Source organism: Lissotriton vulgaris, unplaced genomic scaffold (assembly GCF_964263255.1).
Source record: "Lissotriton vulgaris unplaced genomic scaffold, aLisVul1.2 SCAFFOLD_1098, whole genome shotgun sequence".
Classification (NCBI taxonomy): Eukaryota; Metazoa; Chordata; class Amphibia; order Caudata; family Salamandridae; genus Lissotriton; species Lissotriton vulgaris.
The window spans coordinates 10,757-26,994 of NW_028248515.1; the positions used below are offsets into that span (position 1 = coordinate 10,757).

General features: G+C 41.7%; 1 protein-coding gene across 1 annotated transcript in view; it reads left to right on the forward strand.

Annotated features, from left to right (window-relative positions):
• Positions 1-264: 264 nt before the first annotated feature.
• Positions 265-16,238, forward strand: part of LOC147664085 (selenoprotein S-like) — a 36,342-nt gene continuing 20,368 nt past the window's right edge. Inside the window, exons 1-2 of the mRNA XM_086949998.1 lie at positions 265-372; positions 10,735-10,824. Of these exons, the coding sequence (XP_086806124.1) occupies positions 319-372; positions 10,735-10,824 (144 nt within the window). The 5' untranslated portion in view covers positions 265-318. The remainder of the gene's footprint in view (positions 373-10,734; positions 10,825-16,238) is intronic.

A 16,238-nucleotide genomic window follows, 5' to 3' on the forward strand; every position in this document is an offset into this window, starting at 1 on the left:
GTGGGTGGGACCAGTGGAGGAAGTGGGTGTGGCCTCCTTTAAAAATCTGAGCACCTGGACTTCATATTTTGCAAGTTAAGCACTGGAGGGAGTGTGTGCAGTTTTCTGGAATGAGCTGTCTTTATCTCCTCAACCTACAGTTTGCATCAAGCATCCACTGTTCCTCAGGGAAGTTACTTCTGACTATGTCTGGATCCTGACATCACTTTTGTTTGCTTTATTTTTCATTGTCTTGCCACATTTGTGATCATTGGTGTTTCCGCAGATCCAACTGAGGTGGTGCGCCAGCATGAAGCCCTGGCCGCTGCGCGTCTCCGGATGCAAGAAGAACTGAATGCTCAGGCAGAAAAATACAAAGAACGTCAGAAAGAGGTAAGCTTTTTCTGACCACTGCGTAAGAGCTGTTTCTCAGTTAACAATTCACGATAGATCTCCTCCCCTTACGGTATGTGGTATGTGATGTACACGTAAGTTGTGTAACTGTTTAAACTCCTGGGCCATCCTTATGTGTAAGTTGGAGTATTTACACTGTTCGTACTGCTGTTACATAGTCACTAACTGACAATACATAACTATTTTTTTTTCACCCTCCGGAGGCACTGTGTTCAGTTGCTTCTGATGAATGTATTGGCACCACGGTTTGATGCACCTTTGTGTTGCTAAAGTGAAACGTTATTCATGCTTTCATTCTCAGATGCCAACTTTCCAGATGCTTACTCCATTACTTTCTTCTCGTTAAATAAAGAGACCAACCATAAAGCAGAAAGATGTCCCCATATGTGACACTGATGGGATAGAACTAGAATAGTCTTAGTTGTTGTTATTGTTATTTGCTATTTCTCTCACGCACAACTGCCATGAGTGTGGCCTTTTGACCCTATTGTCTTTTACATTCCATGCCAGAGTTTGCACCTGTGTATTGCATGGAGGGTGTAGCATATGAGGAGAGTTAAATGTCATGTAAATGTAAATGTGGGTGTACTTGTAAAGCGCACTGTGACTCCAAGGAGTATCCTGGCGCTGAGACCGCTGGGGAACCCGTCCTGGTTTTCCCTGTGAGATGGTCCCTTTCTGGGTATCTCCAAAGTGAAACCAGGCATCCCCGGCGTCTGTGGGGGGGCCGTTGTAGAGATGAGGCAAGCTTAATGCCCAGAGTTGCCGAGTGTGTTCCCTGGTTAAAGTATGCACCGAGGCGAGAATTATCGAGTCCGTTTGACCCTGGTCCACGACCCTGCCGCGTCAGGGATTGAACCCTGGTACCGGGCCGTTCTCTGCTTACGGGGCTGCCGCCTCTAACCAGTGAGCCACACCACTCCACCCCACACCAGAGATGTGCACCCATCTTGTTGCACATTTGATGCCATGGCAAGGCGTGAACCTTTCACAGAGATGCATTTGGATTGTTTTGGTGTTTCATATTTCATGCATAACTTGGGACATTTTTTAGAGGTCAGTTTTAAGATAGATTACCAAATAATTTATCGGTGGAAGAGTCGTCGTATTCAGAAGGTCATTAGAATCATTGTGGTAATTCCAAAAGTGTTCCTATGGGAGGTGATTCATAAAATATTGCAGGAGGCAAAACAATCACTTTTAAAAAAAAGTTTCTGTAACGGTATCCAGTCCTTGTGTTTTCTAGATTAGAACTGATTAACACTTGTGGCGGTTTGGACAGAGACAAGTGTCTCTTTACAGTGGAAATTGCAGCCTTGAGGTATCTCGTTCTGGAATTGGTGCAGTCGGTCTAAGCTGTTATGATCACTACTCTTTTTGTTTTTCTTGGAACAGTAGTACAATTCTTTAAAGAACTGTGGGTGGAAAGTAGAGGACCCTGAATGACATGCATGACTGGCAGCCATTAGAGTCCTTGTACGGTAGGAGAGATGTGCAGATGTGGCCAGAGCTGTGGAAAGAGCTCGCAGCAGAGTTTAGTTTGTGGACATTCAGGTGTACTAAGCTGGAGTCCGTAGAGGAGAGAGTGCGATTGAAGGGTGGCTTGCACTTGGAGCATGGATCACAAAAAAAAAAGTTCCACCTAAGAAGTTTGAGGAGGTGGAACAGATACATTAGAGATTTGACCAGTGGTGCATGGATGAGGGTTGAGTTCAAGTTGAGGCAGAGGTTCTCACATAGTTTAAGGGAAACATCGAAGGTCGCAGCACTACCAGTTAATGACACACCATGCATGTCAGAACTGCAGCATTGCTTTTTGTAGTTTAAGAAGGCTCTGGATCATCCAGTGTATGATTGCAAGAAAGTAGGGTCCTATCTTAGGTTTCAGGTGTTAATTGGAGGAGTGTTTCAGTTTCCTGATGGTGTGTCAAAAGATCTAGAGATTGAAAACTAGAGATGTAAGAGTGGGGCCCTGAATAACCCCAAACGGAGTTGGGCATGGGAAGAGAGATGATTTCTACTTGTTATGAACTGGGAGAGCCAGTCTAAAGCAATAACATGGAGGCTGACCAAAGAGCGCTCCGGAAGGAGATTAGCATAATGGACCATGTCAAGACTGCCAATTGGTCCAGCAGAATAATTGTCAGCCCTATTTCCATCTGCTAGATTTAAGCAGTCATGATAGATGTTGTCCAATTGGAGGTTAAACAGCATGCATGAAGACCAAACAAATCATCACCAGTCACACATAAAATCTACTTTGAGATTCACCAAAGTTAATGTATTGCGAAAATTCTTGTTTTCAATATATCATGCATACAAGATTTCGAACACGACAACCAACATGTTTCAAGGTCAAAGCCTCTTTCTCAAGGCCTAATCATATGTTGGAGGTGCTCTTCTCAAATTCATTAATAAAGTGTAGTGATTTTTAAAATTGAATTTGATTAAATCCTTCCCTCACAAGAGGTAAGAGGTGCGAATCCTGTAATATTTCCTTTCGATTGCATTATTTAAAGACTCATAGGAGTTGATTGACTGTAGAGCACCCATTTGTCCATATTTGCCAGAGTTATTGTTAACAAATCAAGGAGACTTGACGTAATTGGGAAAATGCCAGCTTGAAATAAGATAGAATGACATTAGACATGGAGTAGAATTTTTATAAAACTGTCTTGCCAGATGTAGTCTTTCGCAAAGAGTGATTGGGGTCTTGGAATTTGAAAGGTGAAATCAGAGAGATTGTACTTGATAGAGAAGGCCAGTAAAAATGCTTGAATGGAAGGTGGTTTACGGATCAAGATAGCAAGTTACGTCTCTTAATGGTTTGCATGAGAGTTAGAGCACTGCTGATAAGAGAAGTCTTTATTTTTTTGGCAATGTTTTGTATAGTAGGCTGATGAGTTGTGTATTTAAGGATTATCTTTCAAGAGTTCCTCAAGAGCCAAGTGGCCTAAGCGAGGCGGCATGAGAAGTAACTCTTGTCTTTCTATATTGTTGTCTTATGAAAACCATGGGTTTATCCAGTGGATCAGTCACATGTCTTCTCTCCCACTCCAAGTATCGATTTACTTCTGTGATGGTTGTCCACATTTTGGTAAAATATATGGCTGATATGGATTTCCAAGAATAGTGAGGTCTGTAATTTAGCGAAAGTACTGAAGCCCTTCGATAAACAATATACAAAGCTTATAATGGACATATGTAAACTGATGACCTTATCCAGAGGTGGCGAGGTGGTCCCTAAGGCCTTGGTGGAGCTGATTTCTTCCAGGCATGAGCATATTTGCAAAAAATCATAATTTATATTAATTTTCACTCAGCCAAGGTGGGCTGAAGAACGCTATAGCATTCCCATTATTGAAAGTAAGCAGGTATAGCTTCACATCTCTGATGAATGATCCACAAAAAAAGTTGTGAATGGTATGACTAGATCATCGGGTAAGTCCGAGGACAAGATAATATAGTTACAGTGCTTCCAATTCGGAAAGTAGGATTTTAATATAGTGAAATTCAAGCCCTAATAATCAAAGTGCTGAAGTCCTGGAGTACAGACTCTTTAGGATGCTTCAGGGTAACATATAAAATTAATTTTGTAGATTGTTCTTGCATAGACGTTGTGTGGTGAAAAACATAAGAAAAGAATGCAGGTTTCTGTGAGGAAGTTTCTCCTGACTAGTAGGGATTGCATACTGGTTCTTAGACAGAGATCTGGCATTGATGCAGATTCGTTTGAACACTTCACTTGGAGGCACATGAGAGGGGTGAAAGAAATTGTGATGTTAAACCTGGATGGGGGCAGGGAGTCCCACATTGACTGGTTCGTGAGAAGGGAAGGAAAAGTCGAGCCTTAGTGGGGGAAGAGAGGAAAATAAAGAGAGGGAATTGATGGGAAGCTGGATTCTTGAAAGGAATACATGAGGTGTATGTAGAGAACCGAGGAAAGCATGGGAAGAAGGGGCGTTGGTAAGGTGGGTGAGTGCGATTTCCTTCATGCTGGGCAGATTCAGAATTGTCAGAGTCCTATGTGGGGAGAAGCAAATGCTTTTAAATAAAGATTTGTTCTTCATCCAACCACAGAGCCATTCAGATTGATACTTCGAGTGAAAGCCTGTTTTAAAAATGTGTGTAAAGGTAACTATTAAAAATCCAGTCTGTATGAAGACAAATCTGTTGTAAGTTAAAAATAAGAAATAATAAAAATGTGAAAATGAATTAAAAACAAACCTGACTAGAAAGAAGAATGAGATGAGCAGAGGTTTTTTATTGATTGTGGGAGTCATGGTGTACGCTTGGGGTATGCTGAGCATGACTGGTTTGTAGTAGGTAGCCCACTTTAGATAGTGCTTGAGTTGTTTTTCAGAGCGTGGAAGCCACTGCAGAGACTTAGAAGATCATGGCTAAGAGTTTACTGTGTTTAAAGGTGTATACTGTGTTTAAACATTGCTCGCTATTGGATTCCTGGGAATACAGTTACCAAAAGCTCGGTAATCTACCAGAAAAATAGCTTACTTTCTAGCATCATTGTAGGAACGGTTTTTGAAGGGGGAAAGGTTTGGTAGTAGTAGTAGGAAGGCAGGGGAAGAGTGTGAAGAAGTTGGAGAATGGAAGGGGTCTGCTGAGAAGGTAGAGGGGAGGTGTGCAGGGCACAAATCGAAGGTACACGTGGGTAGACTGAGTCTACCCACTCTCTTCACAGGGTGGATCCATTCTACCCTCCCAAGAAGTTGGGCACCACAGAAATATGCTGAACTTGTCCTAGTGTAATTTTAAAACACCAGGACCCATTCAGCAGCGCCTGCACGTTTGGTCCAATTAGCAGCTTGCAGGTGGGGAGGTTTTTTTTTTTTTCATTTTAAATTACAGATGGGCCCATAACAATGCCGAAGTTTAGGGGCCATCAGGCCTCCTTTTGTTTGAGTATCCTCGCTGGGGGCTATTGGGAGCCTCAAACCATAATGCAAAGGAGGGGAAACAAAAACACACACCTTGCTATCATGTCACTGCACAGGTAATAAAGAGAGGCATGCTTTTGGATTTGGTCAGTCCCTGTATATAAGAGATATGCATGCACTGTAAGAATGTCCAATGTTTTGGTCTGTGCCAGTATTTACGCAAACAACAATTTGAATACCACTATTTTTTATTTAGAGTGCTACTCATCCAAGTGCAGGGTGTCTGAGTGCTTTACATCACACACGTATGCATTGACAATAAATCAGATGCGTGTAAATCAATGTACAGGATGTGTTGCATAAGACAGTGAGGGTTACAAGGTGTAGGAGCCATATGTTCTCCATAGCTCACCTTGCTATATTAGATGGATTACAATTTATGGATTGCAAGTAAAGTACCTGTGTGTTAAAAGCAGTAAACCACTTAAATAAAATAGAAGCCTCTCATATGTGTGTCACATAATGTGCTGTGCAGGAGACATTAATTCTCTATGCTACTTTGATTCAAAACTGGGACTAGACGAAACACAGCACAACACAGGAACTAGTTAATTTACCATTATTATTATTCCCTGAGATTTCCTGGGCACACCAAGGTTCCTGCAACATGCGCCTTAACCCAGTAAGATATTTTAAAATGCAGACTTTACAACCAATTAAGCAGAGCAGATTTACCGCCACGTTTCTCATGGTTGCCAATTTCTTTGCGGCGGGGTTTAAAAAATAAATGTCTAAGTTGAGGCCCTGATTTCGCTTGGGGTTGTCATTTTTTTTTCCACAACTCCGACACGAAATCTCATTTGTTAAATATTGTAATGTGCTCAAATGTCCTCATATTAGACCTGCTAAACATATGTGAGGTTTTAAGATCTGCTGACACTTATGATGTCACTTACTGTGAGGTCATGGGTTGTGAAGCCACGTGCTTTGTCTCATGCTGTGATGTCAAGCACTGTAATGTCATGCATCGTGATGTCACTTGCATACTGCCTAACTTGGTTTGTCTCCTGGCTCATTTTTTTAGGATTTGTACCCTGAAAGTGTGCATGGGGGAAGTTGTAAAGATAGAGGGAACTGTGGGAGTTTATGTAAAACCGGGGCGGTGAGCGGACACACGAGTATGAAGTCAGTGGGGTAAGGAGAGAGGGAGTAAATCTTGGTTAAGGGATGTGTTGGTATGCTGCTAAGGAAAATTTGACCGCTCTGTGGCACTATCCTCGTACCAGTTGATGACTCGCTGACATGATTGGTATAGGAACTTGTAATGCCCAACCCCGGACTTATTTAAAGCCCACCCAGGTGGGAACTGAAGGGGTAATGAAAATTGCACAGCCCTCAGCTCATTAGCTCAGAGCTGGCCAGCCCTTGTGATGCCAGTTTTAGTACTATTGCGCGAAATGAAGTAGGGCTACGAGCAACGGTGCTTTTTTCACATTTGCTTTTCAGAGGCCAGTTTTCTTGTGGACTCTTGACTGAAGGGCATTTCACTGAAAAACAGAGAAGCCAATGGGCATTGCCACACCAGTTTCTCAGCTTTTAATAACAGTGCTGCTGTGGCACTGTTTGGTAGATGTTAAAACAGTGCTGCCATCATCTGGATGCCTTTTGAACGCTTCCCAGCAGCAGCAAGGCTCCAGTAGGATGCCTACTTTACACTGTAACATCAGATTATACTCCCAACAAAAAACTATCGTGAGTAAGGACACTTCCAACGAAAACATGGGAAGTACTGGTTTTGCAGAAGTCCACCTAAACAGCTGTGTTGCTTTTTTATGAGATTTATTTAGTTTTATATATTGCACATAGAAACCCCGTGGGCATTACAGCACTAAGAAACCAAGTGGAAACCGTGTACTATGAGACAAAAACAGAATAGCATTTCAAAGTACAATTTGGAAGGCAGACAAAACGTAAACATTATAAGAAAGAAGCTGGTGTAAAACATACATTATATTTAGAAGCTCGAATAACGAGATGTTTGCAGTGGGGGTGCATTAAGTCTAAACAGGATCCAGCGAGTCCGGGAACAAGGAAAGTGTCTGGGTCAGAACTATAAGGCAGGGAGAAAACACCGAGTGTAAATGGTATTGGCAGCACCATACAATAAAGGCCTTCTTCACAATTGCAAACGTAACCGGAGAGGGCCTCAAAAGTAAAAATATATTGTTTAATTAACGTGAAGTATTAGCTACAAATAATATAGTTTACTTGAAACCTACCAGTGTTTTAAAATGAAATTAGTTTTACCCACCCACATAATATCAATTTATAAAATGAGAGAAAAAAAAAGGATCTCCTTTTGCTTAGCAACTAAAACAAGCTTTAGTCGCATGCGCCTTTCTTGTGAAATCCGCCTTGGAATGTGGTGCACCTGGTATTTCCACAAAGGAAAAAGCAAAAGAAGATTAAAATGCCATGACGTCTCACAGTAACCGGTTTCTCACTTCTTGCAATTCCACTCCACCTCCTCAGTTTGTGCAGGGATTCCACTGTGTCTGAGCTCATTGGTACGTGTGGCATGCCAGCGCTAGGTAGAGCGTCATAGAAGTGTTGGTTTTGTGTTCAACACGTAGATTAAATGCCCTCGATAAAAAAATAAAAAAAACTATTACCTTTTTCAAGCACTGGGAAAAATTATTGCTTTTAACAAAATTGTTTTATTTTTTGTACAATGCTGATCCTTTGACAGAAATTCTAGATCCTGGGTGTTGTGCTTGAGAAATACGAACTGCCTTGAAAACTTTTCCTTCCCATTCTTCAACCTTCTCTTCCTTACTTTTTAGCCAACAACAGTTTGCATCCAGGGCCGGGCCGGACCGGGCTTGGGCATGGACAAGTAGGGCTCAGGCCTGGGGCTCAAATATTCTGAGAGTCGCAGCAGGGAGCTGCCTGACCTAATGTCATGCAAACAGCAGCTCGTCCTTCCCACTTGGTTCTAACTAGGTCCTGTTAAAGGCTTTGTAATCAGCCCTTAATATGCATCAGCATCATTGTTAGCACACCTTCAACCCCCTGCCAAGCACCACATTTTCTTTCCGCCCAGAGTGCTGTTCCGGTCCATCCGATTTAGGCCTGGTCCTGATCATGTGACTTCTAGCATCTTATTATCCCTTTATTTTGGGGGGATTTCAGTCTTCCAGTATGCATTAACAGGACTGGGCAAAGGATTTCACTGATGACATGGCGTCTAGTTATTGAAAAGGATCAAAAATAGTGTCTTTGCTGTACTTCACACATTGGATGTGGGTTGACAGTATCATAATTCAGTCTTGAAGGCGTGGCTAAGTAGAGAGGGTGAACGTTAAATTGGGGGTCGACGGGAATATGCTGGAAGGGTGAGGTTGCAGGTTTAGCAATGAGATGTGAGAATTGAATGGTGAGAGTGAGATTTGAAAAGTGATTGCCAGTAGGGTACTGCCCAACGCTGCATACCCAAATCCACTCCCCAGCAGGTGGCAGTGGCTAAGGGTCCTGATTAGATTGGTTAGCACAACTGCTGTTATAATGAGGTCATGTGGCATAGACATTCTAGTCCAGGGTGTCCAAAGTTCTTGCCCCCTCCGTGATATAGGTAGGGTATGTCTTTCCTAATCCCTAGATCTACACATATTTTAAACCAAAACAGAAATGTGACGGGAAAGTTGCCATCATAAAATATATATTTGCAGTCTGTTAACTTCATGTTTTCAGATTTACAGGAGTGTTAAACCTGCTCCCTTAGCTAAGTGATTTGTACACCTATATCAAGTAGATGTAAACTGCTGCACAAAAGATGCATAAATTGTTGTTGGTGCTAAATGATTGAGCAGGTTTATGTGCCCGTCTTAGCTAGTATTCTGCCTCTCGAGGTACAGGTTGCACAGTGTCCTGAGCTTCATTTCATCCTTGCCCTTTAAATGTCCAGATCTTTTACTCCCTGAGTGCTAAACCCTCTTATGAAGTTATTACATAAGTTATTAACCGCAGCTGTTTAATCTCCTGCTTCGCTTCCTGAAAGAGGACTTGAACGGGTCTTGTTCCCCACGGCGAGTGTGCAGCATTGGTGAGTACCGCGGCATTGCGGTCCAGCGAACCTGAGCTTGTTTTTACTTTTACTTTACGAGCTGAGGAGGTGTACCCTCCTGGCCCCCGTTTCAGCTTCCCTTCTCCGGGGCTGCCGCCTTGGCACACGAGCTGACTTCCCTTGACTTTTGTGGCATACTTAACGACACGTCTGCACCATAGCCCTGAACCTGTACTTGTAGATTAAACGATTCTAAGCGGCGTTCTCCTTCCCTCCACCCTCTTTGACCTTGTGGCTGTCTCCTCCATCTTGCCCTGCTCCGTGAAGCCAGCTCCCCTTTGGTTTCTCATGATTGAATTTTCGTGTATCCCGCCATTTTGGGATATTGTTATTGGTACCCATGAACCGGGGTCCTGCATCTTGGTAGATTCGACTGATCCTCTTTGCCGCTGGACTCCTCCCTTTCCGCCTGTCTGACCTTCGCCTTTGAGTCTCCTACACTCATCTCATCATGTACAGTCACCGGTTGTTGAGATTGCCTTTGCCCAGCTGGCTTGTCTGTTTTTTACTTTGTCTGCTTTGTCCCCCTGAAGTACTTTCCCCATTGCTGGTCTGCCTTTTCCGGTCTGCATTCCTTCTCCCTTTTTCTCCCCCCCACCTCTCCTTTCTATGCCTCATAGGGCATGTGTCTTTGTTATACTATGGTCCAGTAACTCATGGTTTACTGAGTATCACTGTTGGTTTTTCCTATGTTTTACTATGTTCCAGTAACTGTCGTAATTTTGCAACTTGTAACACGCTGATCCTCATGTAAAGCGCTCTGATACCTCCGGGTCTAGTGGGCCTATATAAAACTCTGCAAATAAAATAAATTACATGTTTTATTCAATCTTCCATAACGTTTTTTTGTTTAAAAAATAAAAAGTAACCAAACATAATATGTATTTTCAAGAAAGTATGCCGATTTGTGTGTTCCTTCTTAATAGTTTCCCGCTAATCTGTACATATAACACATTAGAGTTTTTTCCCCAGACGCTTTTATTTATTCTCCTGTAATTTGCACCAAAAATGTTTTCGATTTGTGAAGGAATAGTCTTTTTAGTTTTGCAAAAGATTGTATCTAAAAATCTCACTGTTGGCACATACACCCCTATAAAAGTGTCACTATTTACTAACGAAACACCTGAGATAAAAGTTCTTTCTGTTTCCCTGGCAGATGTGGAAGGCAAGGTGAGGTTGGGGAGTCTCATGATAGGCAAGAGTTGTGGAGTATCAAAGATTATTTCTTATTACAAAAAAGTATTTCATTTAAAATGTTGTCTTCTTGGATTGGTTTTTATTCTAAAGGTAGAACTTTTGTCCTTTATGTCTGTAATTCTGCAGCTTGAAGAGGACAAAAGGAGACAGAAGATCGAGGTCTGGGAAAGCATGCAAGAAGGGAAAAGCTACAAGGCCAGCAGCCGACGGAGCCAGGTGAGCATCCTAGATTTTTCTGAATTACACCCATTTGATTTATCCTCTCGTATCTGTCTACTTGTGTCAGTTAACTAATTTTTTGGATTTGTTTGCAAACATCTATTCATCCACTAGTTACGCCCTTGGATTCAAATGTAGTAAAAATAAAGTTGGACATAATAAAAATGCAAAAAAGTATATTAGAATTTTAGTAACTACATCTAATTTGAGCAAAGAAATTCTAGATAGTGTTCCAAGGTCAGAGAAACATTTAAAAAGTAGCTACTCTGAAACCTGCTGGTTTGATCAATATTCAGCCAATTTGAATTTTTGATATTAGGCTAATGTCAGAAAATGTTTTATACTACTGCAATAAGGCTGTAGGCTGGTAAAGGCAAATAACGAGAGTAATTTGATATCCCACTGGATAAATCAACCACTTTCAGTGTAACTGTCCATCCCAGGATTCAGTTGACTTTGTTATCCATGAGAATAGAGAAATTTGAAATATGATGCCAAATCTAATTTAGGGTAAAGAGGGGAAATGATTAATCCCTTTTGATATTGTTTTGAAGAGGGGTAACTAAACTGAAATAAGAAATTCTTTAGGGTCCAATCGTGTAAATGTCTTTATAAGAGTGTAATTAGGCCAGTATTTTTGAATATTGGATAACCCAATCTGGATTCGATGGAAAAGAGGTGAAAATTCCATTTCCAGCTTGAAATGTTCAAGATAACAACCTAGATCAGTCGGTCACTCCTGTGCATACTAGCTAACTTGAGCTAGTAGGTTGCCAAACCTGAGTCAAAACAGTAAGGATGTTCAGAAAAGGTTTGAACACATCTATTGTACTAGTGCTAATGTTATTGTGAGTTTTTCATTTTATGTTTTTTCAAATGATATTTGAATTTCGTAGTTCCATCCTCTGGATTGTGGGATGCTGCTAGTTCTCTTCATGAAGTTTATTCTTTGAGAGTGATTAACTTGAGGGACATCGAATCTAAAGGTTGGAGGAAAGGGGTGACACTTTGTAGTTGGGGTAGGCATTATTTTTGTAGTATGTGCTGCTTATCAAATGTAAAGGTTGGAAGAAAGGGGTGACACTGTAATTAGAAAGGGGTAGTATTATGTTTGTAGCATGTGCTGTAGTATATCACATGCTGGGCACACTCTTGCCATCTAGTGTTGGGTGTGGACATTGGAAATTTATTTTTCTTCAAAAACTCTTCAAACGCGAGATGTAAGTCCTCCCTAAGCCCTACTATTCACCAGGGCAAAGACTCCACCTTAATTGGTTGTTTTTTTGTCGAGTATTTTGTTCATCATGAGCTCCGGTTTCATCAAGCTACTACTGGTAACTATTTTAGTCCATGCATCGGAAAACCAGCAGTGGGCAGCAAAGTACTCATCCACACTGTCATCTCTTAAAATTCAAACCGGTCCAGAAGGAGATTTTTCAAGGACTAGGATAAATGACTATGGTGGGATAGTTTATGGAGAACACGCGGTTCCTGTTCTGCTGCAAAAGCGCAAATCTTAAGTTCCTGTGTGCGGACCATGTTGTGCGTGTAACCTCTGTTTACCTCAAGACAGTGAGGAATTGAGTTGTTCAGTCTCTAAAAGGCAGGTTTGACTGTGCTCAAGAGTAAAAAAAGTAGTCTGACACTGCTTCTGCCCCCTCAGGCTCCACCTCCAAGCGCAGTACCACCAGAACCACAGTTTCTGTATAGTTCACCTTCCCGACATTCAACACATACAGACACAAATTAGGAATGTCTGCATGATATTCAGGATCCCTTTCATTAGTCTACAATTACAAGCACAGTCTTAAAACAAGGATGTGTGCTGGTGCTGCACCTTTTTAATCTACTTATGTATGACCTGGCACATAGGCTCGATAAAATCAATTCCCACCCACTGCAACTAGGGAAACTATCAATATCACATCTCTCATATGCGGATGACTTATTGCTAATGAGCCTAACTAAGACTGGACTCCGAAGATCTCTCAAGGAAATGAGGGAATATATTTTAAAACCAAGACTATGCTCATCTGTAATCATCCAACTGCCAAACAGAACATATGGCTAGACGGTAATCAGTTAGAGGAGGCAACTAGTTATAAATATCTGGTGTTCTACATGGACAATAGACAAAACCATCTGGAGCAAAAAACTGGGCCCGTCATATAAATCTTTGCTCGCAGTGATGTCCGCCAAAAGGCTCCTCACAATAACGTATGCCAACATTGCTTTACATGGTAAGGATTCAGATCTTTTAAATAAATGATTGGTTTCAGCATACAAAAAGGTCTTCCAAATACACCAGTCATCCTCCCCAGCCCAGGTACGACTCGAATTCGGGCTCTTAAATGAAACTGTAGGGAGAATGTATACCACAATAAATCCATGGTATCTGGTGAAACAGAACAGGGCAAACTCTAAACTCAAGGCCCTCTGGTCAGAAATGGAAAAGGATAAAAATCTCCTTATAATCAATACCTTTATAGTGCTCTAAAAATTACTCCCACGGCTGAGCTGTTGAACAAGAACCTGTACTTTCTGTCCTTTAAGCAAGTGATAAATCGGCCAAATCTCTACTACTTGACAAAAACGCTTTTAGCTCGAGAACAGACGCCTGGATGGTGATAAACAGCTATGAATCACTGGCCCCGGCACCTTACTTAAACATCATGTTGTCAATTCACTGAAAAAGACAACTGATGGCCTTACGGCTTGGGAAACTACTGATGATTGCGGACCAGCCAACCTGGATATATAACGGACCCAAAACATGCCTATTTGCGGAAGCAACAAAGAGGACTTTATTCACATAATTTGCAAATGTCCCAAATTTCACGCAGCACGAGTTACAATGCAAAGGAAAGCCTTGAATTTTAGAGGAATAAGGACATGTAGAGCAGCTATAATAACAGGACTAGATCCTGCAGACCCTCGAATGAACTGTAAACCGATTACATTTTTGGACTCTTACGAACAGGTTTTGGAAATTGAAATCTCATTGTCGAAACAGAATGAAAAAACTACCATCCTTCGGAATTTCATTACATAAATCTTATGAGTTCTAAAAGCTGCTAATAGAAACAAAAGGCTCAGGAATTGAATAAGTATTAATGAATTATAGGACGCAGAAATGTCGTTACATAGATCTTGCGAGTTCTAAAATCTTTTAATAGAAACGAAAGGCTGGGTAACTGAATCAGTATTTATGACTAATAGAATGTAGACATTTTTAATCTAATAATAATCTCTCAGTATAGGCTATGAATTGTATTGAAGTAACGAATTTATCAATTGAGGAATGTACTGTTAATAATGTTAACAATAATTTGAAAATGTAAAACCCACAAAGTTTTAAATTATGTAGAGATTTTACCGTTCCTTTTATGCAACATATTGTTAAGGTTTTATTTAACTAAACAATAAACATTTACTTACTTACTAGTCTTTCTCACCACAGGAAGGGGGAGATCCACGCAAGGATTTCAACACCGGTCCCCTGGACAACTCTGTTCTGATACCGTACCCTTTGAAGGCTACAATAACAAACATTCCATGCTATTTTTCTAAGGACAATAGACCACTAAATGCTCAAGATGCATCTTGTGGAGAAAGAGGTGACTTTTTTGGATGAGACTCTTCCAAAGTTCAGTTTACATTCATGCTTCGCAGTATAAAGAAGTGTGCAGCAATAAACTTTAAATAGCAGGTAAAAACCAGGGTAATTACTCCTAGGGTGGAAAAAAGTGTAAGGCTGCTTCACAAGACCTCCTACATTAAGTATCCTGACCGATTCCTTCGTCGTACTCGAAAGAGCCTTGTCTTCATATAGGGGACATGTGATGTACCCCTCTGACAAAGAAAGCTGGAAGGATTGGCAAGCGTTTTGCTGTGGGGGCTGCAATTCAGTTGCCACATCCCTAACTCAGTGGTTCGCCTCTCAAAATATGACAGGCCTCTTCGAGAGGAGATGTAATAGCTTTATCAAGCAATTTCCAGTGGAACATACAGAAAGAGGGGTAGGAAGCTAGTGCAGGAGGGAAAGAAGATCTTGAATGCAAGTATTCAGTAGGCCATGGATGCAGCTGGCACTGCATCAAAGGAAGTAAGCACCAGAATCCCCATATGCAGACCTCCACCCTGAGGTCCAGAAATACTTGATTAATGTTCCATTGGATGGAAAAAATCTCTTTAGTATTCAGGGAGAGACAATGCTGGAGAAAATAAAAGAAAATACAGCCACTGCTTAAGCAGTAGGAGAACTCCAGATAAAAACTGCGAAGCCTTAGTTTAGGCATCAACTGACGCGAGTAAGTGCAAAGGCTGCCAGTCCACCGCAGGGGCCAGGCGACCAGCAGCACTAACTCTTTGAGAAGGTACTGGCTCTTACGTCCTTTCTGAGTGTTGAGAATTTTGTGGGAACTGTCATGGATAATGTGGGTCTGGAAAGGGTAGCTCCACTTCCAAACAGTGACTTGCTATTGATTCTGCACACTCACGATCATACAACACCTGTTGGAAGGAGAATCTAGGTATAGCTTACCCAATGGAAGGAAATTACCCTAGACACATGGGTCCTTTCCATTGTCCTGCAATCATACTGGTTGGAGTTCCACATCACACAACCAAATATACCATTACATCACATGATCAGTCGAGAACACCAGAGACTTCTCAAGAAGGAAGCACAAGCACTTCTCAGCAAAGATGCCATTATACCTGTTCTCCCACATCAGCGAGGTCAAGGAATGTACTCTCTGTACTTTATCGTTTCTAGAAAGCGCAGCACCCTGTGGTCTATTCTCGACCTCAGGGCAGTGAGTCAGTACATACAGTTGGACCAATTCAAAGTTACAACCCTGCAGGACGTCATCATTCTGTTCCGTGCAGTAGACCTTGTGATGGCACTTTACCTGAAGGACAGCTGTTTCTCTATTCACCGGGCACATCACCGCTACCTCAGATTTGTAGTAAGTGGTCACCACTACCAATTAATGGTTGGCCCCTTTATAGTAGCAACAGCCCTAAGAGTATGTTCAAAACTACTAGAGGTGATGACAGCTCATCTTCGCCACAGTGACATTCATGTGTTTTCATATCCAGATGATTTGCTCTGAGAGCTGTAGCTGTTTGCAGTCCCTATCACACAGTCGGGCAGCAGTCTCATTGTTCAACAGGTTAGGAATCGCAGTGAATGCCAAACAATCCAATCTCCGTACTCATCCATTTCAGGGAGCACTGTTAGCTCAGTGAAAGTCAAAGCTTATCCAAATCAAGAGTGGAAGATGGCATTTCAAAACTGCTGCCTCTTTCAGATATTACACCCTTGAACTGCAAGAATAGTAGTAGAGCGTCATAGTATCGTCTCCACTTGCGCTCGCTGCAAGATTGTCTAGTGAAGCAATGGTCTC